The sequence below is a fragment of the Piliocolobus tephrosceles genome, chromosome 4 (genome assembly GCF_002776525.5).
Source record: "Piliocolobus tephrosceles isolate RC106 chromosome 4, ASM277652v3, whole genome shotgun sequence".
Classification (NCBI taxonomy): domain Eukaryota; kingdom Metazoa; phylum Chordata; class Mammalia; order Primates; family Cercopithecidae; genus Piliocolobus; species Piliocolobus tephrosceles.
In genome coordinates this window covers 49,496,124-49,520,492 of record NC_045437.1, presented here as the reverse complement: position 1 = coordinate 49,520,492, position 24,369 = coordinate 49,496,124, and the positions used below count along the sequence as shown (strand labels likewise).

General features: G+C 41.5%; 1 protein-coding gene and 1 non-coding gene across 4 annotated transcripts in view; one reads left to right on the top strand and one right to left on the bottom strand.

Annotated features, from left to right (window-relative positions):
• OCLN (occludin) overlaps nucleotides 1–23,571 on the top strand; it is a 58,227-nt gene extending 34,656 nt beyond the window's left edge. For all 3 annotated transcript variants that reach the window (XM_023207927.1, XM_023207925.1, XM_023207924.1), the window contains 5 exons: nucleotides 3,249–3,394; nucleotides 13,614–13,829; nucleotides 16,959–17,130; nucleotides 20,556–20,597; nucleotides 22,566–23,571. In XM_023207927.1, coding sequence (XP_023063695.1) covers nucleotides 3,249–3,394; nucleotides 13,614–13,829; nucleotides 16,959–17,130; nucleotides 20,556–20,597; nucleotides 22,566–22,667 — 678 coding nt within the window. In that variant the 3' untranslated portion in view covers nucleotides 22,668–23,571. The remainder of the gene's footprint in view (nucleotides 1–3,248; nucleotides 3,395–13,613; nucleotides 13,830–16,958; nucleotides 17,131–20,555; nucleotides 20,598–22,565) is intronic.
• On the bottom strand, nucleotides 7,413–7,516 carry LOC111539959. Its single transcript, XR_002730849.1, has one exon. It is a non-coding gene; the product is annotated as a small nucleolar RNA U13 (small nucleolar RNA).
• Nucleotides 23,572–24,369: the final 798 nt, after the last annotated feature.

Here is a 24,369-nt window from a genome sequence, read left to right as displayed (position 1 = left end):
CAGGCGCTGCCACCTCGCCCGGCTAGATTTTTGTATTTTTTAGTAGAGACGGGGTTTCACCGTGTTAGCCAGGATGGTCTCGATCTCCTGACCTCGTGATCCGCCCGTCTCGGCCTCCCAAAGTGCTGGGATTACAGGTTTGAGCCACCGCGCCCGGCCTAAAATGGGTTTTTAAGCAAAGGAAGCATTTTTAAATTCTGATGAGGTATTGGATTAAGAATAGGCTTTGGTTTGATGAAGCATTTGTCTGTGAAGCTTGGCAACTTCTGCTGTAAACTTTTGTTGTAAGGAATTCTGTGGGAACCAAGAGTGCTCCCCTCCCTTCCCCCCTGTGGTGGGATCTGAGCACACTCCGTGGTAACCCACCCACTGGTTTCGCAGTTGCTGCCAAATTCCACTTTCGGAGGGAAATGATTCTATTCCTTTCTGACTCCAAATGTTAAACAATCAAGAATACCCCTGTGTACTTTGAGGGGTAGGTAAATATCTTTCTGCATGCAGTACTGCCTGGATAAGTCAGGAGAGTGTATCTTGTGTTTTAATGCTACTAAGAATGGGAAAGTTAAGATGTGAGGAATGTGTATTGCAGGAAGATACACTATATTGAAGCTGAACTTAATTGTAAGGCTTTATAATAGCAAAATCATCCAAATAAAGGTCTTCTGCCACCTCTAAATTCTTGTAAAAATTAATTTGATCAGATCCAGTGGCCTTAATTCCAAAATCCAGCGTCTTTTGAATTTTTACTGTGTTTAAAGGCACTGTGGTAAATGTGATACCTTGTCACCTCATTTAATCGTCAAAATAACTTTATGTACTTGGTAGTTTTCTTCTTCTTCTTCTTTTTTTTTTTCCAGATGAAAACTGAGGCTTTATAGAATTTGTGGTTGGCAGATCTGGGGTGAGCCATCTATCTGATGCCATTGGTTGTTTGTGTATGTATTTGAGACAGGGTCTCATTCTGTCACCCAGGTTGGAGTGCAGTGGCACAATCAGAGCTCACTGCAGCCTCCGTCTCTCAGGCTCAAGAGGTCTTCCCATCTCAGCCTCCTGAGTAACTGACACTATAGGCACGTGTACCAAACCTGGCTAAAATGCTATTGATCCTATCGCAAAGCTAAAGCGGTTCTACCCTTTTGAATAGCAGCTCTTTTTCCCAGAAATGATTTGTAGATTTAGTTTTTTTCCACCCTTTATTTCTATTCCTTTGCCTTAAAACAACTAAATGATTCATCTAGGGTTAGCACTTGTTTGAGGTCTTTGATTTTTTTTTCTCAATTACAGAGTGATATGTAATTAAAGACTATTAGGTGAAATGTCAAGAGTGTTGGAGCTGTTACATAAAACATAAAATCTAACAGTGGCCGGGCAGGGTGGCTCACGCCTGTAATCCTAGCACTTTGGGAGGCCAAGGTGGGTGGATCGTTTAAGGTCAGGAGTTGGACCAGCTTGGCCAACATGGTTAGGCCCTGTCTCTACTAAAAATATAAAAATTAGCCAGGCATGGTGGTGGGCGCCTGTAATCCCAGCTACTCAGAAGGCTGAAGCAGGAGAATCTCTTGAACCCGGGAGGCGGAGGTTGCAGTGAGCCGAGATCGCACCACTGCACTCCAGCCTGGGTGACAGGGTGAGACTCCATCTCTCTCTCTCTCTCTATGTATATGTAAAACAGTGTTGGGAGTCTAATTGGCTGTGCTTTTTATGTTTAAATTTTTTATCCCAAAGGTTCTGTGGTAAGCCTTCCATGTTAACGTTGACCTAAGGGAAGAACCTGAAGCAAAATTAATATAGAGAGTTTATTTGGGCCAAGGTTGAGAACAGCTGCCTGGGACATGCTTCCAAGCTGCCCTGGGGAGTGTTCCATTCAGCCTTTTTTATAAGCAAGTTTTTAAAGGCAAAAGAGGGGCACAAGGAGTGGGCAGAAACAAAGTTATTCATCAGGAATTCTCATTGGTTTACGGAAATAACGTTGTTATTACATGTTATAGCTATAGCAGGGTTATGGTGCCCAGTGTGTAGCATTGTTAGGTTATGCAGTTTCTAGAGATAACTACATAGCTCAAGGGGGAAGTAGGACTTGATTGCTGTATCATTTTAATGCCTCTCCGGGCCTGATAAGTTTTAAGAAAGGGTTTACATTCCTCAGATAAGAAGAACTTGTATATGTATTTAACATTAAGGCATAATTTCTTTCTTTCTTTTTTTTTTTGAGACAGTCTCACTGTCGGCCAGGCCGGAGTGCAGTGGCTCACTGCAACCTCTGCCTCTCCAGTTCAAGCGATTCTCCTGCCTCAGCCTCCTGAGTGGCTGGGACTACAGGCGCATGCCACCACGCCCGGCTAATTTTTGTGCGTGTGTGTGTGTGTGTGTGTGTGTGTGTGTGTGTGTGTATTTTTAGTAGAAACAGGGTTTCGCCATGTTAGCCAGGATGGTCTCGATCGCCTGACCTCGTGATCCACCTGCCTCGGCCTTCCAAAGTGCTGGGATTACAGGCGTGAGCCACTGCACCCAGCCTATTAAGGCATAATTTCTAATGCATGTTACTTCTGTAGGATGAATTCACTTACACATCACAATGAAATAAGGAAAGTGAAAAGGGAAGGCATTGATGTTTTGTGATACATTGTGTAGGCTATTAGTAATAGAGCCATTGAGAGCCTACATTAAGGGAGAATAAACAAATCTCTTATTAAAAGAGCAGAAGTCAGCTTGAACTGCTTAATTTCTTCTGTGGTTTTAATATTCCACGTTGAGAGATGAATGGATTAAGAACCACCAGTGTACTTTTTTCTAGATTAGTGCTTTTCCAAGTGTGGTGCACAGACAGCAACATAGCATTACCTGAGAGCTTATTAGAAATGGAAATTCTCCTAACCTGGACCTAGCTTACGTTAAATGAGAATGGTCTTTTTAATGTGGGTGTGAAATAATAAGACCGACCAGTCTTCCTAATATGGAGGTGGGAAATTGCCATGGATAATTATTAAACCTAATCACATTAGGATGAGAACAAGGTGATCAGATTTTTCTTCTTGGTAATATAGTTGTTTCAACTAGCAGTAGCACTATTTATATGTCTATTAAAAAGTGGATTTGACTATTAACCTGTAATGATTGCCTTTTTATTAGCGTTAATAGCATTAATGGGCCACATAAATACTAGATAATGCATATAAGATAATTTTCCTCAGTGTATGCCCCCTTTTCATTACAAGATAAATAATAACTATCTCTTGGTGTTTTTTAAGGTTAAAAATGTGTCTGCAGGCACACAGGACGTGCCTCCACCCCCATCTGACTATGCAGAAAGAGTTGACAGTCCCATGGCATACTCTTCCAATGGCAAAGTGAATGACAAGCGGTTTTATCCAGAGTCTTCCTATAAATCCACGCCGTAAGTAGTGTCTCTCTTAGTTTGATAGACTGAGTATAAAAATGAGTATTTGCACATAATTGGTTTTTGTACCTTTCTGCTTAAAAAAGTATCCAGCAGTGCACACAAAAGCTGGATCTGGATCTTGGTATTACAACAATCTTTGCTTTGTTGGTAGAGAGGCCTACGGCTACTTGGAAGACCAGGATGAGGAGGGTGGGGTTCTCTTTCCCTTCTAAGTTGAAAATGCTTCTTTTCACTTGCTTGTTTAATTGAAAGGCTGGGTTGGGTTCTTTCACTCTAGGAATGTGGTTCTGCTATTTCTGGTTTTGAAGTTTAGGTGAGGGTGAGAGGAAGTGACTAAGCAGAGGTCAGTGCTATGCTCAGCCTCTCCTTTTGCCTGTAATTGTTGGATCTCATAAACAGAAGGAGGACACTGCACATTAATGAACCCTGTCCACATACATTTCTGTTAAACTGGAAGACTTCATTTGAATCCAGGAATTGTGGTATTTCATTTGCTGTGCTAGGTCCTCAGTATTGCTGGGAGATGTGAAACTTTAGTGAACGTCTGGCCTAGGGTAGGTGCCATATGATTATTGAAATGATATCTCTGTGGTGGAAACACCCTAAAGCCCAATTCCACCTAATGACTAGTGAGAGAAGAATATTGGAGGTAATTGGTATGGACGGGGATGTAATTTTTGCCTAAGGATGATAAAATCAGTATTTTTACATTTATAGTCATGCATTGTTTAACGATGGGAATACTGAGAAGCGTGTCTTTAGGCAATTTCATCCTTGAGTGAACATCACAGTGTACTTAACACAAACCTAGATGGATAGCCTGCTTATGTGGTATAGCTTCTTGCTCCTACGCTACAAATGCAGACAGCATGTTAATATACCGAATACTCTAGGCAGCGGTAATACAGTGGTATTTGTATATCTAAACACAAAAAAGTTACAGTAAATATAAAAGATAAAAAATGGTACATCGTGGCTGGGTGCAGTGGCTCACGCCTATAATCCCAGCACTTTGGGAAGCCGAGACAGGCGGATCACCTGAGGTCGGGAGTTCAAAACCAGCCTGACCAACATGGAGAAACACCATGTCTACTAAAAATACAAAATTAGTCGGGCATGGTGGCGTATGCCTGTAATCCCAGCTACTGAGGAAGGCTGCAGCAGGAGAATCGCTTGAACCCGGGAGGCAGAGGTTGCAGTGAGCAAAGATTGTGCCATTGCACTCCAGCCTGGGCAACAAGAGCGAAGCTCCATCTAAAATAAATAAATAAATAAATAAATAAATAGTACATCTTTGTAAGGAACTTACCATGATTGGAGCTTGCAGGACTAGCAATTGCCCTGGGTGAGTCAGGGAGTAAGTGGTGAGTGGATGTGAAGGCCTAGGACATTACTGTACACTTTATAAACACTATACGTAGGCTACGCTAACTTTACTAAACATTTTTCTTTCTTCTATAATTTTAGCTTTCTATAACTTTACTTTTTTTGACTCTTTTGTAATAGCACTTAAAACACAATCACATGGCTGGGTGCAGTGGCTCACGCCCATAGTCCCCACACTTTGGGAGGCCAGTGTGGACGCATCACCCGAGGTCAGGAGTTCGAGACTAGCCTGGCCAAAATAGTGAAACCCCGTCTCTACTAAAAATACAAAAATTAGCCAGGCATGGTGGTGCGTACCTGTAATCCCAACTACTCAGGAGGCTGAGGCAGGAGAATTGCTTGAACCTGGGAGGTGGAGGTTGCAGTGAGCTGAGATTGCACCAGTGCACTCCAGCCTGGGTGACAGAGTGAAACTCTGTTTTAAAAAAATTCAAAAAAAGAACAACAATGAAAAACACAATCACAAAGCCTGGCACAGTGGTGCCCCAGCAGTCCCAGCTAATTGGGAGGCTGAGGTGGGAGGGATCACACTTGAGCCTAGGAGCTCAAATCCAGCCTGGGTAATGTAGTGAGACAGGAGAAAAAAAAAAAAAAAAGAAAGAAAAGCCAAAAAACCCGTACCTACATTGTATAGATGTAGAGAAATAACTGCCTTATTCTATAAGCTTTGTGGGTTTTTTTTTGGTTTTGTTTTTTTGGTAGAGACATGGTCTCGATCTGTCACCCAGGCTGGGGTGCAGTGCTGTGATCACAGCTCACTGTAGCCTTGACCTCCCAGGCTCAAGCGATCCTCCCACTTTAGTCACCTCAGTAGCTGGGACTACACATGTGCTCTACCATGCCCAGCTAATTTTTTTTCTATTTTTTTTGTAGAGACAGGGTCTCGCTATGTTGCCCAGGCTGGTCTCGAACTCCTGGGCTCAAGCGATCTGCCTGCCTTGGCTTCCCAAAGTGCTGGGATTACAGGCATGAGCCGCCATGCCTTGCCACCAGGCTGTTCTTAGACTCTTGACCTCAAGTGATCCTCCCACTTTGGCCTCCCAAAGTGCTGTTTTCTATTTTTATCATGTAAATTTTATTTTAATTTCTATGCTTTTTTGTTAAAAACTAAGATACAGGTTGGGTGCAGTGGCTCATGCCTGTAATCCCACCACTTTGGGAGGCTGCAGTGAGCTGTGATTGCACCACTGCCCTCCAGCCTGGGCAACAGAGACCCTATCTCAAAACAAACAAACAACAAACAAAAACACACACACAAAAAAAACCCAAAGCTAAGATTCAAACATACACATTTGCCTAGGTCTACATTAATATCACTGTCTTCCATTTCTATGTCTTGTTGCACTGGAAGGTTGTCAGGGCCAATAACATACCCAGAGCTGTCATCTTCAGTGGTAACAGTGCCTTCTTCTAGAATATCTCCTGAAGCACCTGTCTGAGCCTCTTTTAACTTTTTTTTTTTCTCTTTCAACTCTTTTTTTTTTAATAAGTTGAAGGAATCTAATAATAAAAAATATAGTGTAAATACATAAACCAGTAGCATAGTCGTTTATTGTCAAGTATTACATACTGTATGTAATTGCATTTGCCGTGTACTTTTATTAGTCCATCATTGACTAAAATGCCCTTATGACTTTGTGACTGTAATTCTAGAACTCCATTCCTTTGGAGGCTGAAAAAGCCCAAAAAACTTCCCTTCAGCTAGTTGGAATGTCTATGTTAAAAGTGTATCTACTGGAAATAACTTTTTTGTTACTTCGAAGTTTTTTTTTTGTTTTTTTGTTTTTTTGAGACTGAGTCTCACTCTGTTGCCTGGGCTGGAGTACGGTAGTTCGATCTTGGTTCACTGCAACCTCCGCCTCCCGGGTTCAAATGATTCTCCTGCCTCAGCCTCCTCCTAGTAGCTGGGATTACAGGCGCATGCCACCATGCCTGGCTAATTTTTGTATTTTTAGTAGAGCCGGGGTTTCACCATGTTGGCCAGGTTGGTCTCGAACTCCTGACTTCAGGTGATCTAGCGGTCTTGGCCTCCCAAAGTGTGGGCATTACAGGCGTGAGCCACTGCACCTCGCCTACTTTGAAGTTTCATCCGCAACACCCAACTCGTTATTAGTGGGCCATGATATATGAGATTTACTCTGAGTGCACAGTTGTCTTGGTATTCAGATTTGATCTTGCTGTTGATTTCAATTGTGAATGATTTGGAGAAAGCACCTTTTCTCTGTTTCTTCTCTTTGGATTTTGACAAAAACTAAAGCACTGGAGACTGTTAGGGACAAGGGTACACAAAAGAGATGCAGTCCTTTTAAGTTTTTTTTTTCATCATTTGTTTGAGACGCTGTTTCACTCTGTTGCCTAGACCTATAGTGCAGTGGTGTGATCATAGCTCACTGTGGCCTTGAACTCGTGGGCTCAAGCCGTCCTCTTGCCTCATAGCTCACTTTAGCCAGGACCACACTTGTGTGCCGCTATGCCTGGCTAATTTTTTATTTTTATAGAGAAGGGGTCTTCTTTTGTTGCTCAGGATAGTCTTGAACTCCTGGCCTTGAGTGATCCTCCTGCCTCAACCTCTAAAATTTTTAAGCTATGATTTGCAGAGCTTTTTTTTTTTTTCTCTTCTTTTTCATGTCACACGGGTAATCTGCCAATATTGTAACAAGGTTTGAGGGTGGCACATTTTACACATGGGTGTGAACACCCAGTCATCATGCTCATGAACTATAAAAGGACCGATTTGCAGAACTTTCATACATACAAAATGTCTGTCTATACTGCATCTTGGCACCAGCTGTGCCTCTAAATTGTGAGGCCTGCATGCTTACACAGCATTCCCAGGTGGTGTCCCTTTTCACGAAAACCAGGATAGTTTCACAAATTCATATGAAATTAATTTGAAAATCTTATTCCTTAAATATTAATCTTTCTTATTCTTGAATACCTTAGGTAGTGTAAAATTTAAAAGGGACAAAAGGTATCAGCTACCTAGTTCCTCTCCCCAGAGGCAACTAATGTCATCACTTTCTTTTATATTTCTCCTGAGATTTTAAAACATAAAGATCCTGGCCAAAGTACATTGATTTCCCCCACTCCCCTGTTAAAATACTAGCATACCAGAGCTGGGCACAGTGGCTCATGCCTGTAATTCTAGCACTTGGGGAGGCTGAGGTGGGTGGATTGCTTGAGCCTAGGAGTTCGAGAACACCCTGGGCAGTATTGCTAAACCCCCTCTCTACAAAAAATATAAAGATTTGCAAGGTATGGTGGCACATGCCTCTCTGGTGGCACGTGCCTCTCTAGTCCTAGCTATTGGGAGGCTGAGGTGAGAGGATTGATTGAGCCCAGGAGGTCGAGCCTGCAGTGAGCCAAGACCGTGCAACTCCACTTCAGTCTGGGTGACACAGTGAGACCCTGTTTCGAAACAAAGGAAAAGAAAATATTAGCATACCAAAAGTATCATTAGCAATATATTTTATCTTGGATATTGTCCATATCAATATGCAATGAGTTGACTGATTCTGTTTTATTTTTTAAATTATAACCAAGAAGAAGCACTGTTCTGTTTTATAGCTGTATAATATTCTATCAAATGGGTATACTTTATTTAATTATTATTTTTTGAGGCGGAGTCTCACTCTGTTGCCTAGGCTGGAGTGCAATGGTGTGATCTCGGCTCACTGCAACCTCTGCCTCCCAGGTTCAAGTGATTCTCCTGCCTTAGCCTTCCGAGTAGCTGGGATTACGGGCATCCGCCACCACACCCGGCTAATTTTTAGTAGAGACGGGGTTTTGCCATGTTGGCCAGGCTGGTCTCAAACTCCTGACCTCAGGTGATCCTCCCGCCTCGGCCTTCCAAAGTGCTGGGATTACAGGTGTGAGCCACCGCACCCGGCTGGTATACTTAATGTATTAATTCTATATGATGCACACTTCCCCCAATGTTTTGTTATTACAGACCACTCTAAGGAATAACCTTATACATTTATCACTTTATACATATGTGAATGTATCTGGAGGATAAATATTACAAGCAGAATTGCTGAGCTAAAATAAGTGTGCATTTTTTCATTTTGATAGATGTAAAAATTTTATTTCATAAGGGTTGTACTAGTTTCTACTCTGAACTTATGCCCCAGAATTTTTTTTGAAAGTCTGGAAAATGCAAACATGATGCTTCATTTTAGAACCCAGATAAATGGGTGACTGGGAGTGGTACTAGGAGATACAAATGCACAGTATCTCCCCCAGAGCATGGTAATGATGGAAGTATTTTGCAGCTTCTGGGGGGCAATAGAAATTGTCAAGTGTTGTTCACAGTAGAGTGCTGAGTGCTGTAGAGGATTCAGAGGACATCCACTTGAATGGGAATAAGAACACATAAGTCATAGCCTGTCTTTCCTAAGGCATTCTCGCAAGTGCTTAGTAACCCATGAGCACCTCTCTTCCTCACCACTCTAGTGGATAGAGAAGGAATTAGATGGAGAACGTTGTGTCCATCCATCCATCCATGCTAAGGATGAGGTAACTCAGTATTAAGATTTTTTTTTCTCCCAACGCATAATGTACATTCCATAAAAAGAGCACTAATCTTGAGTATACAACTTAATGAGTTTTCCCATATATGAACTTAACTCCCACCACCAAGATACATTTTGAGCCCCACATAAGGTCCCCATGTGCCCTTTCTTCATCAATACCCACCCACACCCATCCCAAGGTAACCGCTGTTTTGATGTCTGTCACCATCTGTTAGTAACTTATATAAAATGGAATCATGCAATTTACTCTCATATCTGGTTCCTTTTGCTTATAATGTCCTATACCTTAGGATTTTTAAGGCCGTTGGCTATGAGAATTAATCCTGCATCAGGGGACACCAGAATTTAGCTGAAGATGGTTGCCTCTCCAAACTTACTAAACGAACTTGGGAGAGCCCTGTTAGGTACACTGTCTACTATCCTGTCCACACCCAGGTTGAATTAGCCTTCATAAATCAAGGAAGTTGAATGTTGCTGCAATGCAAAACTTTCAAAGACTGACTCCTGGCATTGCCAAATGAGACTGTTGTTTGGTGGCAATAGGCTGGTAGGATGATGTTAGGACTTTTATGCAAGTTAGAGGAATTATAGAAGCCCAGTTTAAACTAGTTTAAGACAGGGCATGGTGGTTCAGGCTGATAATCCCAGCACTTTGGGAGGCCAATGAGGTAGGAAGATTGCTTGAGGCTAGGATTTCGAGACCAGCCTGGGCAACATAGGGAGACCCTGTCTCAATTTTTTAAAAAATCATGAAAAAAAAAATAGCTTAAGCAAAAGGCGGAATTACCTGAGTCACATGAGGCCCAAGGATGTCTCTAGCTTCAGTCATGGCATAATCGAGGGATTCAGAAGATAGCAGGGCTCTTACGTGTTTTCATCTGTCGGTATGTTGGCTTTATTCTCAGTTCAGCTTCTGTTGTGACAGGATAGCCATCTACATTTATTTATTTATTTATTTTTACTTTTCAGAGATAGAGTCTCACTGTTTCACCCAGGCTGGAGTCCAGTGGTGTGATCATAGCTCACTGAATCCTCAAATTACTGCGTTCAAGTGATCCTTCTGCCTCAGCCTCCTGAGTAGCTAATACTACATGTGCATGCAGCCACGCCTGGGTTTTTGTTGTTGTTGGTTTTTTTGAAATGGAGTCTTGCTCTGTCACCCAGGCTGGAAGCTTGGCACAATCTTGGCTCATTGCAACCTCCGCCTCCCAGGTTCAAGTGATCCTCCCACCTCAACCTCCCGAGTAGCTGGGATCACAGGCGTGCACCACCATGCCCGGCTAATTTTTGTATTTTTAGTAGAGACGAGGGTTTCACCATGTTAGCCAGACTGGTCTCAAACTCCTGACCTCAAGTGATCCCCCCTGCCTCGGCCTCCCAAAGTGCTGGATTACAGGTGTGAGCTACCGCACCTGGCCGGCTTGTTTTTATTCTTCAGTCATTTGTTTCATTCTCACACACACTCCTTCATGCTGCCTTTATTGCTCCTACCTTGCCCTGACTCTCAGTGGAGTTGTGCACTTTCCTCCACCCCTGTTTTGCAGCCTCCATGAGAACATGGACCTGGTCTTCCGAGGGTCACCTGGCTCAGTACTCTATGCATGTCAAGTGTTAAGGACAATTACTGAATTGAAAACACATGCATAAGAATCCTTCTTTTCTGATTACACACAGAATCAGTGACAGCAGAGAAACAACCTGTGATCAACAATGCCATGACTATTAGAATGAAGTTTGTTATACACTCTGTATTTTAGAGCTGCCACCATTATTGGGAGGCATATCTAAGTCTTACTAATCAGAGAACATTCTCCTGGCTTCAAGGATGACAGTGACCCGAAAAGGGCCAATCAGAACCTTTTTGCTATGTAAGCTGGGAAAGGAAACTTCATGCTGGGCTGAAAAGATCAATGCAGCTCGGGAAGTGTGGAGGGCCCAGCCCGGGCAAAGAGTGAGACCCTGTCTCTACAAAAAAAATTAAAAATTAGCCCAGTGTGGTGTTGCTCACACTTGTAGTCAATACTTTCCTTGTGAAACATTTTGCTTTTAGCTTTCATGTTAGATCAAGTATGTTAATATTTTAAAGGGGTGTAGGAGGAGGGGAGGAAAACTTCGAAGGTAAAGATATATCAAAAATATAAAAATTCTGGCAGGAGGCCTACTTCGATGTTTTACTTTTTATGTTTTTTTGTAATTTCTTTTGCCCTTTAGTTTCCTCCCTCTTTGGCCCTACCCCTAAAATAAATCCACTGCATTCTAAAGGTTTTGTTTTGCTACCTCAAAGAAGCAGCATAGTACCTGGCAGTTTTGGCAGAGTGTCTAGGAACTTGTTAATCATTGACTCATGGAGAAAGTCACATTTTCCCTCCATTAGAAGTAACATTAGCATAGCATACAAAGCCATATTACCTGAATACATTTTTTTTTTTTTTTTGAGACAGAATCTCATTCTTTACCCAGGGTGGAGTGCAGTGGTGTGATCTCAGCTCACTGCACTCTCTGCCTCCTGGTTTCAAGCAATTCTTCTGCTTCAGCCTGCCAAGTAGCTGGGATTACAGACGCCTGCCACAATGCACGGCTAATTTTTGTATTTTTTGTAGAGATGGGGTTTCACCATATTGGCCAGGCTGATCTTGAACTCCTGGCCTCAAGGGATTTGCCCACCTTGGCCTCCCAAAGTGCTGGGATTACAGGTGTGAGCCACCGCCCTCGGCCATAAATCTTGAAAGAAGAAATAAATACCACCCCCACCAGCATCTACACACACATACCCCAAAGTTTAGAGTCTGCAAGAAATTGTATGCTTACAAATCTAAGACTGTGACAACAGTTAGAGCAAAGCACATGTGGATCACCTAGAAAAGGGACTAAACCTGGAAGATAAAGCTTAGTATGATAGTTTATGTAAATTGGCAGCAAAAAGAAACGCTTCAGACGTTTTAAATAGTTGATTGGAATGGCAAGGCTGATGCTTGGAAAGTCTTAGGCCCATTCTTTGTATTTGTTTATGATGTGTAGCCTTCCTATGCCCAAGTATTCTGAGGACTAAGACACACATCAGAAACATTTGCAATGTGAATGGTAATCAAAACATTGCTTCTCAGAGAGTGAGAAGCATTTCTGTTCTTGCCCTTTTCTACAAGAAAATGAAACTTCGTATTTCTGCCGGGCGCGGTGGCTCAAGCCTGTAATCCCAGCACTTTGGGAGGCCGAGACGAGTGGATCACAAGGTCAGGAGATTGAGACCATCCTGGCTAACATGGTGAAACTCCGTCTCTACTAAAAAATACAAAAAAACTAGCCGGGCGAGGTGGCGGGCGCCTGTAGTCCCAGCCACTCGGGAGGCTGAGGCAGGAGAATGGCGTGAACCCGGGAGGCGGAGCTTGCAGTGAGCCGAGATTGTGCCACTGCACTCCAGCCTGGGCGACAGAGCGAGACTCCGTCTCAAAAAAAAAAAAAAAAAAAAAAAACTTCGTATTTCTTTTACTCAGAAGGAGTTCCCACTTTCAACTTTGGTATTTTATTCCTCAGTTAGGGTTATTTTCATGTTTATGTCTGAAACGCTATAAATGTGCAATTGTGATGCAACTTTAATTGTATTAGAAAAAATAATAAGTGTGTAATGGTAACCCTTCTATTCATTCTACATGACTTCAGGATTAACAGCCATTTTAAAAAGAATCCTAAAGGAACTCTTTAATTTATTGTAATGTAAAGCTTTTTAATTATTTAGTTTAGATATTTAGCTTATTTTGCAAGATTTTATCTTAATATGATAATTGATATATGGTAGTATAAGATTAATATTACAAAGAGCATATGTGCATTCTTCCCCACGCAGCATTCCAGGGAACTAGAAGAGCCTGTAGAAAAGAATGATCATTATTTTCCTGACAGCATTTGTAGAGTAAGTCCCTGGCACAGGTCAAGTAAACACCTCTTATAGATCAGCCTGAACTTTTAAAAATGAAATCTGAGATCCATTGTACTTAGGAGGTATAAAAATGGCTACTCCCCTTTAAATTGGAACCTACTACTTGTGTGTATTAGAGGACTCTGAACTGCTGTCCAATTGTGTGCAGAAAACGAGGCATCTGCTCAGTGCTAGTGTTGAGGCAGGTGGATTACTTGAACTGAAGTTCAAGCAATTCAAGACTTCAATTGTCTGAAGTCCTTGCTTGAGTGCACCTGTGTGCAGATGTCTCCTGGTGTTTATTATGGTTGCGCTCTGTGATTACAGTGCACTGGCAAAGGGCTGTAGTGTACTGAACAATGATGCCTGTTTTTATTAGGGTTCCTGAAGTGGTTCAGGAGCTTCCAGTGACTTCGCCTGTGGATGACTTCAGGCAGCCTCGTTACAGCAGCAGTGGTAACTTTGAGACACCTTCAAAAAGGACTTCTGCAAAGGGAAGAGCAGGAAAGTCAAAGAGAACAGAGCAAGATCACTATGAAACAGACTACACAACTGGCGGCGAGTCCTGTGATGAGCTGGAGGAGGACTGGATCAGGTACCGACTCAGCTCTCCTTTTCCTGGGCCACGTGCACCTCCTGAGGATTAAAGGAGACCAACCAGGTGTCGGAGTTGTTGCCTCCCAAATTGAGGTCACTGGTGTAATTTCATTCTTTGCCAACCAGGACTGGAGACAGTTTTTTGTGTGGTTTTGGTTGGTTTTTTCCTTAGCACCCTTTTGTGATAAAGATTGAAGTGGAGAGAATGTTTGGTGGTAATCATGTCTTTGAACTTTGGCAGTAACTACTTTGAACTTTCCACAGCGTGGCTGGTGAACTTCACCAGTGCTCTTACTTATACCAATAGTCATGCAAGAAAGGTCTCCCAGCACTTTGGGAGGGTAAGGCTAAGAGTTCAAGACCAGCCAGGCATAGTGGTGTGGGCCTGTAGTTCCAGCTACTCAGGAGGCTGAGGCTGAGGCAGGAGGATTGCTTATGCCCAGGAGTTCAAGGCTGCAGTGAGCTTTAATTGCACCATTGCACCCCAGGCTGGGCGATAGAGCTAGACCCTGTCTCAAAAAACAACCAAAGAAAGGCCTTTCAAATAAATAAAATCCAGCTATAGAGGAACTTTGTTTTACTGATTATAAAATTCTCAGACCAGTGCTATGGTTTTCCTTTGGCACTACTTTTTTTTTTTTGAGACGGAGTCTTGCTCTGTCATCTAGGCTGGAGTGCAATGGCATGATCTCGGCTCGCTGCAACCTCTGCCTTCCGGGTTCAAGCAATTCCTGCCTCAGCCTCCCAAGTAGCTGGGATTACAGGCGCCCACCACCATGCCTGGCTAATTGTATTTTTAGTAGAGATGAGTTTCACCATGTTGGCCAGGCTGATCTTGAAAATCCTGACCTCAGGTGATCCGCCTGCCTTGGCCTCCCAAAATGCTGGGATTACAAGTGTGAGGCACCGCGCCTGGCTGGCAATTATTTTTTAAGTTAAGCTTAAAATGATAAGACCAGAGTTTCTTTTAAAGTTTAATCCAGCCGGGCGCGGTGGCTAAAGCCTGTAATCCCAGCACTTTGGGAGGCCGAGACGGGCGGATCACGAGGTCAGGAGATCGAGACCATCCTGTCTAACTCGGTGAAACCCCGTCTCTCCTAAAAAATACAAAAAACTAGCCGGGCGAGGTGGCGGGCGCCTGTAATCCCAGCTACTCAGGAGGCTAAGGCAGGAGAATGGCGTAAACCCAGGACGCGGAGCTTGCAGTGAGCTGAGATCTGGCCACTGCACTCCAGCCCGGGCGACAGAGTGAGACTCCGTCTCAAAAAAAAAAAAAAAAAAAAAAAAACAGTTTAATCCAAAGAGTTTCGTAAACAATTGAGGTAACAATTTAGTGTTCAGCCACAGTTGTGGTTAAGTTTCTTTGTGTGTCCGTGGTTTTGTTACAGTCCACCCACCATCACCAAATGAATTTGTTTATGATGTGTAGCCTTCCTATGCCCAAGTATTCTGAGGACTAAGACACACATCAGAAACATTTGCAATGTGAATGGTAATCAAAACATTGCTTCTCAGAGAGTGAGGAAGGACAGGTGGGGCATGGGTAACTTGAGATCCCCTATTCACTGATGATTCTGGTACTTTATCTTCCCCTCTCCCCTCAAGAGTTTTTGGCCTGGCTTAGCCATCTCCTTTAAAATATTCACCTAACTTGTATCACGGAAGATTTAACTGAAAACTTTCTTTCTGAGATAAGAGTCTCACTCTGTTGCCGAGGCTGGAGTGCAGTGGCACAATCTCTGCTCACTGCAGCCTCCGCCTCCCAGGTTCAAGCAATCCTCCTGCCTCAGCCTCCCAAATAGCTGGGATTACAGGCATGTGTCACCATGCCCGGCTAATTTTTGAGGTTTTAATAGAGACAGGGTTTCACCATGTTGGCTGGGCTGGTCTCAAACTCCTGACCTCAGGTGATCCACCCGCCTCGGCTTCCCAAAGTGCTGGGATTACAGGTGTGAGCTACTGTGCCCAGCCTGAAAATTTTCAAAATCCGGAATTCTTGTTTCCCTTTTGATCAAATCATTTAAATTTCTCCCCTCTGTAAAATGAAGATACTAGACTGTTAGATCTAAAATTTGAAATTCCACATCATTGTGAAACTCCAGTCCTGTGAAAGGATTCAGAGTATTTTCTCTATGGATTATGGGTTGATGGCATCATCTCCCTATGTAAGGAGTAGCTGGCATATTGAGAGATACATGTGATACAAAATTTCAGTTTTTCTTCTTTATACTTTAATGAATTGCCAGATTATTTTAATAATGAGCACATGTTTTTATACATGTACATTTTTAATGTCTATTTTTATTATGAAAGAAGTAGATAAGCTATTTCCACTTTGGAAAAACAAGAGCAAAAAATAAATAAACCAGTCTGAAAACTATGGGTGGTAGCAGGAAACAGCCACTTCCAGTCAGCTGTGCTGCCACTGTGGTGATCAAAGCGGACTTTGTGTTCCAGAATTTCAGTTTTAAGACTTTAAACAGGCCAGGCGTGGTGGCTTACTCCTGTAATCCCAGCACTTCAGGAGGCTGAGGCAGGTGGATCACCTGAGGTCAGGAGTTTGAGACCAGCCTGGCCAACATGGTGAAACCCCGTCTCCACTAAAATACAAAAATTAGCTGGGCGTGGTGGCAGCTGCCTGTAATCCCAGCTACTATGGAGGCTGAGGGATAAAAATTGCTTGAACCCGGGAAGTAGAGGTCGCAGTGAGCCAAGATTGTGCCACCGCACTCCAGCCTGGGTGATAGAGCGGGCTTTGTCCCCCCCCGCAAAAAAAAAAAGAAAGAAAAAAACTTTAAACATAAGTAGTCCATTATTGATACTTTGTATGGAGAATAAATGAGTTCCTATGATTTGTACCTTCAATTTTGTAAATGATTTTCAAAATTATTTCTGTAAATTATGTCGGCATAGTTTTTTAAAAATGAGCAGTAATTTGAGCAGTAATGTATAGTCGCTCTTAATAGAACTTATTTGTACTCTCTCTCTCTTTACCCATAAGAAACAAAAAGGAAAACAAGAAAACGTCATTCTCCATGCCCCACCAGCTTTATTATCTTTGAGGAAGGAGCATTGAATTTTATGTCTGCTAAGGATACATATGTAGTCATTTTCTCTCACCTTTTAGGGAATATCCACCTATCACTTCTGATCAACAAAGACAACTGTACAAGAGAAATTTTGACACTGGCCTACAGGAATACAAGAGCTTACAATCAGAACTTGATGAGATCAATAAAGAACTCTCCCGTTTGGATAAAGAACTGGATGACTATAGAGAAGAAAGTGAAGAGTACATGGTAAATTCAACCTGATATTTGTATATTATGCAGAATTTGAATCTTATCTGTGGAGGTACAGCATCTTTTATATTAATGTTGATTAAAATGTGCTAGTGCTTATCAAACTGCAGTTTCATTGAAGAATAGTTGAGATTGGGTTTTGGATGAAATTCTTTCCTAATAGAAGACTAAACTAATGTATAATAGTTAAGAATTACAAAGCACTCTTCCTTTTTGTTGAGGCAGAGTCTTGCTCTGTCGCCCATGCTGGAGTGGTGTGATCTCGGCTCACTTCAAGCTCTGCCTCCGGGGTTCACACCATTCTCCTGCCTCAGCCTCCTGAGTAGCTGGACTACAGGTGCCCACCACCACCACGCCTGGCTAATTTTTTGTATTCTTTTTTTGGTAGAGACGGGATTTCACCGTGTTAGCCAGGATGATCTCAATCTCCTGACCCTGTGATCGCCCACCTCAGCCTCCCAAAGTGCTGGGATTTTAGGCATGAGCCACCGTGCCCGGCCCCTACAAAGCACTATTCTATGTACATCTATGCTTTCCTATTTAAAATAGCCAGGCTGGGCATGGTGGTTTCATGGCTATAATCCCCACACTTTGGGAGGCCAAGGCAGGTGGATCACCTGAGGTCAGGAGTTTGAGAATAGCATGGCCAACATGGCGAAACCCCGTCTCTACTAAAAATACAAAAAATAGCAGGGCATGGTGGTGGACACCTGTAATCCTAGCTACTCAGGAGGCTGAGGCAGGAGAATTGCTTGAACCCGGGATGGGGGAGGTTGCAGTGAGCCAAGATTGCGCCATTGCACTCCAGCCTGGGCAACAGAGTGAGACTCCATCTCAAAAATAATAATAATAATAAAAATAATAAAATAGCCCTATTATCTTTCCTATTTATAAAGCCATTCTTTCTGTAGAAAAGAACTTAACACAGAATTGTATACAGAAAAAGAAATCACCTTAAATCCTACCATCAAGAAATCCTTATCACCAAAATATTAGTTGTTAAAACAATCTCTCCAAGCAGGAGTCACCGAGGTACATATAACTTTCTCTAAGGAAACGTCGTCTTCCATGTTCCACTTACTTTCTTCCTGTCTTTTAAATCAACAGTTATCTTTTTTTTTCTCCCTTGATCACCTGGCTGAGATAGAATTTGTCCATGTAAAGTTACTGGGTTTTATTAACTGGGGTTTTGTTTTTTAATCCATCCTTTTCATACTGTATTTTGTATACGTACTGAAATTAATGTAGTTACACCACCTTTTAGAGGGAGATTAGTCTCTTCTTGTTTATTTGTTCCTTTATTGATCAATCACTTATGTAACTATGGACTCATGGATATCTGTTTTATACTGTGAGTTATAATCCAAGGCTGCTTTATTTTGTAGCTCTAATTGTTCTCACTTTGACCGCTGGGAACTCTTTCAGTTGCTTCCTGTGTCCCTTTGATGTACTCTTATCATTGTGGTGTTTTATCTTTAAAGAAAAAAAAAAAACTTTCTTGCACTGCTTATTTCTGGCTTTTCTTAACAGCAAGTTTTTTTTATATCAGTAATAAAGACCTACTTAGTTTTAAGTTTTTTATGTGCAAACTTAGGTAAACAACTTTCAATTTTATGGTTGCATCATAATTTAAGAGTCATTTTCTTTTTCTTTTTTTTTTTTTTTTTGAGACAGAGTCTGGCTCTGTCGCCCAGGCTGGAGTGCAGTGGCGCGATCTCAGCTCACTGCAAGCTCCGCCTCCCGGGTTCACGCCATTCTCCTGGCTCAGCCTCCGGAGTAGCTGGGACTACAGGCGCCCGCCACCTCGCCTGGCTAGTTTTTCATATTTTTTAGTAGAGACGGCGTTTCACCGTGTTAGCCAGGATGGTTTCCATCTCCTGACTTTGTGATCCGCCCGTCTGGGCCTCCCAAAGTGCTGGGATTACAGGCTTGAGCCACCGCGCCCAGCCTAAAAGTCATTTTCTATGGGTATACATTTAAGTATGTCTCCCCCTACTCCAGTAGTACCAGTATGTACTGGTGAACCTCTCCGTTTTTGCACTCTTGTCTGCTTATCTAGTTTTTTGTTTGTTTTTGTTTTTGTTTTTTTGAGACAGAGTCTTGCTCTGTCGCCCACACTGGAGTGCAATGGCGCTATCTCGGCTCACTGCAACCTCCGCCTCCCAGGTTCAAGTGATTCTTCTGCCTCAGCCTCCGAAGTAACTGGGATTATGGGCATATGGCACCACACCTGGCTAATTTTTGTATTTTTAATAGAGATGGGGTTTTGCCATGTTGGTCAGGCCGGTCTCGAACTCCTGACCTCAGGTGATCTGCCTGCCTCGGCCTCCCAAAGTGCTGGAATTACAGGTGTGAGCCACAGCATCCAGCCTGCTTATCTAATTAAAACTAATTCCAGAATGTGAAATTGCTGAGAGTCAGAGGGTAGGTATCTTTAAACTTCTGTTGCAAAATTTCCCTCCAGAGAGATTGCACTAACTGCGTCTCCCTCCTGATACAGTACAGGGCTCATTTGATGCACAACTCACTTACACCTGAAAAATTAAATATTCTGCCATTTTTCAGTTGAAGTGATCTGCTTTTTAGTTTTGATGTATTCACATCTTTGTATAGTTAGATTCATGTATTTCTTCTATGGTTTCTATAGGGTGTTATAGATCTTTCTTAATTTAGTGAACATGTACTGATCACTTATTGTTCTTTGATGTGGAAATGCTGAGGTTAGATATATAAAATCCTGTCCCCAACCTCAAAGAGCTCATATTTTAAGAAAAAAACTGACATCTAAACAATTTAGACAATATGATTAATGCTGTATTTGTATCATGTGTAGAAAGCACTATAACTTAACTGCTCATAGGAGAAATAGTCTTTCGAGGCTTCACAGTGAGGGAATCATTAAGAATTTTCCAGACAGAAGGGTGTGGGGAGGTGCATGATTTCAGCCATAAGGAAAACATGATCAAAATCTTGAAGCATTTAACATGTTTCAGTTTTTGAAGGAGTTGTTGAAGATGGGTGCTGAGACTGGAAAAGTAGGAAACTGAAGAGAGAAGTTAATGGGAAGCTCAGACCAGTTGTGTAGTGGGATATTACCTGATCAGCGCTCAGTGTTTTAAAAGACCTTACTGGTGTCAGTGTAGCATGGGGACTGGCATGAGGAGAGAGGAGAAGTAGCAGAACAGATAGTTTACCTGCCTATGTGAGTGGAATGTGAAAGATACAGTATCATAAATATCTCTTCACTGAATTTCTTCAGATCTTCCTGCTGAGTTTTAAGAGCTTTATGACTTTGTTTTTTTAATTGCTTATATTTTTGTCATAAGCTGTCATTTTTAGCTCCAAAGTATAACATCAGGAATGTTACTTTTGAAAGAGAAAATGCCCCAGTAAACATATTCCTTTGTGTCTCTCATTAATAGGCTGCTGCTGATGAATACAATAGACTGAAGCAAGTGAAGGGAGTAAGTATCCAAGATCTTTCTTATAGGAAGAACTTTCCTCCTCCTCTTCTTTTTCTTCTAATTCCCATACCTACTCATCTGGAGGAAGAGCTTTTCTATTACGTGTTTTTCATTTTTTATTTTATTATTTTGTAAAAGTTGAAGTATACATACAGAAAAGTGACAAATCAAAGTATATAACATGATGAATTTTCACAATGTGACTACATACCTGTGTATGTAGATCAAGAAATGTATTTGCCAGTACCTCCCCACCCCCTGCTTGTACTCCTTTCCAGTGTTTACACTCTCTGCAGAGAGGTCCACCATGCTCACTTCTAACATTATAGAGTTTTTTCTCTCTTGCACATTACATAAATGGAACCATACAGTATGTATTTTGTGTGTGATTTCTTTTGCTCAGTATTGTGTTTGTAAGGGTCCATTCATGGTTCATTACTATTTTTTTGTTTTAGACGGAGTCTTGCTCTGTTGCCCAGGATGGAGTGCAGTGGCGCAATCTTGGCTCACTACAACCTCCGCCTCCCAGGTTCAAGCAATTCTCCTGCCTCAGCCTAGCTGGGATTGCAAGCACACACCACCATGCCTGGCTAATTTTTGTATTTTTAGTAGAGACAAAATTTTGCCATGTTGGCCAGGCTGGTCTTGAACTCCCAACATCAGGTGATCGCCTGCCTTGGCCTCCCAAAGTGCTGGGATTACAGGCATGAGCAACCATGCCCAGCCATGGTTCATTATTTTTTTTTTTTTTTTTTTTTTTTTTTTTGAGGGAGTCTCGCTCTGTCGCCCAGGCTGGAGTGCAGTAGCATGATCTCAGCTCACTGCAACCTCAAGCAGTTCTCCTGCCTCAGCCTCCTGAGCCGCTGAGATTACAGGCAAGCACTACCACACCCGGCTAATTTTCCTATTTTTAGTAGAGATGGGGTTTTACCATGTTCGCCAGGCAGGTCTCAAATTCCTGGCCTCAAGTGATCCACCTGCCTCAGCCTTCCAAAGTGCTGGGATTATAGGCATGAGCCACCACGCCTGGCCGTCTGATTAATTTTTATTGCTGTGTAGTGTTGTATATAAAACGCAACTTTATTCATCCATTCTATTGTTAATGAACATTTGGGTTGTTCCCAATTTTTGGCATTTAAAAATACCACAGCTTCAAACATATTTGTAAATGTTTGAACGTAGAAGTGATGGGCATTTGTGTATCCAGCGCTAGTAGATACTGTCAAATGGCCTTCCAAAGTAGTTGTACCAGTTTACTTTCCCATCAACCACTACAGACTCCTGTTGCCCTATATCGTTGCTAACACTTGGCATGTCAGTCACTATTGACTTAAAACATGAACAAAAATTATATTAAAATTTTTGTAAATTACTTATCCAGGTGCTGTGGTACGTGCCTGTGGTCCTAGCTACTAGGGAGACTGAGGCAAAAGGATCCCTTGAACCCAGGAGTTCAGAGCTGCAGGGAGCTATAATTGTACCACTGCATTCCAGCCTGGGCAATAGGATGAGACCCTTTCTAAAAACAACAACAACAAAAAAAATTATCAATTACAGGCATCATGATTTGCAATAAGAGTTTAAAGGGTATACAGTAAAATTTCCCATCTCTCTTATCCCCTATTCAGCTTCCCTTTCCCTAGTCAACTGAGATCACCAGTCTCTTGTTTTACTTACAGTTTTAGATGATGTGTTAGCAAAAAGGCTGATAAGTTTTCTTGGTCATTTTACAGATTTTTAGAAATGGGGTATCCTTTTTAAAAACCCAGGTTAGAAGACAGAACTGAGCAAACAGAATCAGCTGCCTGTGTGCTTAGTGATACTGCCAGGCACCTTGAGTATATTACTTCAATTAACACTCCCAACAATTCTCTAACTAAATATTCCATTTTTTTGCTCACCTCTGCCTTCCCAGCAGACCTGTTTTTATTTTGTTGAATTTATGTGATTCATTTTCTCCCTTTTTAGTCTGCAGATTACAAAAGTAAGAAGGATCATTGCAAGCAGTTAAAGAGCAAATTGTCACACATCAAGAAGATGGTTGGAGACTATGATAGACAGAAAACATAGAAGGCTGATGCCAAGGTGTTTGAGAAATTAAGTATCTGACATCTCTGCAATCTTCTCAGAAGGCAAATGACTTTGGACCATAACCCAGGAAGCGAAACCTTGTGAGCATCACAAAGTTTTGGTTGCTTTAATATCATCAGTATTGAAGCATTTTATAAATAGCTTTTGATAATCAACTGGGCTGAATACTCCAATTAAGGATTTTATGCTTTAAACATTGGTTCTTGTATTAAGAATGAAATACTGTTTGAGGTTTTTAAGCCTTAAAGGAAGGTTCTGGTGTGAACTAAACTTTCACACCCCAGATGTTGTCTTAATACCTACATGTATTTGTTTGCATAGGTGATCTCATTTAATCCTCTCAACCACCCTTCAGATAACTGTTAATCACTTTTTTCCACTTAAGGAAACTGGGTTCCTGCAATGAAGTCTCTGAAGTGAAACTGCATGTTTCCTAGTACACACTTTTGGTTAAGTCTGTTTTATGACTCCATTAATAATAAACTCCCTGGCATCTAAATTTCATATTTTAGATGCTATATATGTGATGACCTACCGGCCTCCCTATTTTTTTCTGTTATATAAATGGCTAAAAGAAGTTTTTCTTAAATAATAAAGATCATGTAAAAGTAACAAATGTGTGAAATTTAAAGATTGTAAATATATATTTACTTTTTTAAAATCAAAGTTTAAACCCAGTGGTTAGAATTTTGTGTATTTTTAAATACTTTTTATCTTTTATGGTTTACAGGCATTTTTTAAAAAACCAACTAGACCTTTTCTTTATATCAGAATATCTGATGACATTTATAATTCAATTGTGACTTGAACTGTATCTTACAAGAATGTTCAATTTCTATACATATAATTATAAGGTATTAAACCTGGTGTTTTCTTTCCATAATAACCTGTTTGATGTTGTTAGTGCTGTTAACATACAGCTGTGGAAAACCACACTCAGGAGTTGTATCTGTTGTTGTTTATACTCTTTTGGGTGCTGTGCTGCTTAGTTGTTTCCAAATCCTTTGGCTGTAAGAATGCTAGTATGTCTGCAAATAGAATGCTATACCACAAAATACCAAATAATTTCAAATGGTGCCCTTAAATTGTATCACTTTTTTAAAAATTCAGATTCTTATTAGTAAAATTAGTTGATAGCACTGTGCTGACCAAGTTGATCATGACCATCCCAGTGTAGACTTTTCTAAAAACCTTTTTTTAGAATAATCTGTGACCTTTAGTATGCGTTTCAGATATTTAGGTATATATATATATATATATTTTTTTTTTTTTTTTCTTTTTTTTTTAAGACGGAGTCTCACTCTGTCACCCAGGCTGGAGTGCAGTGGTGCTATCTTGGCTCACTGCAACCTCCACCTCCTGGGTTCAAGCGATTCTCCTGCCTCAGCCTCCCGAGTAGCTGGGACTACAGGTGCCCGTCACCATGCCTGGCTAATTTTTGTATTTTTAATAGAGACGGGGTTTCAACATACTGGCCAGGCTGGTCTTGAACTCCTGACCTTGTGTTCCACCTGCCTCGGCCTTTCAAAGTGCTAGGATTACAGGCGTGAGCCACCACGCCCAGCCTAAGTATGTGTGTGTGTGTGTGTGTGTATAATATATATATATGTTTATATATATATATAAATTATATATATATATAAATTATATATATATATATATATATATATAATTTTTTTTT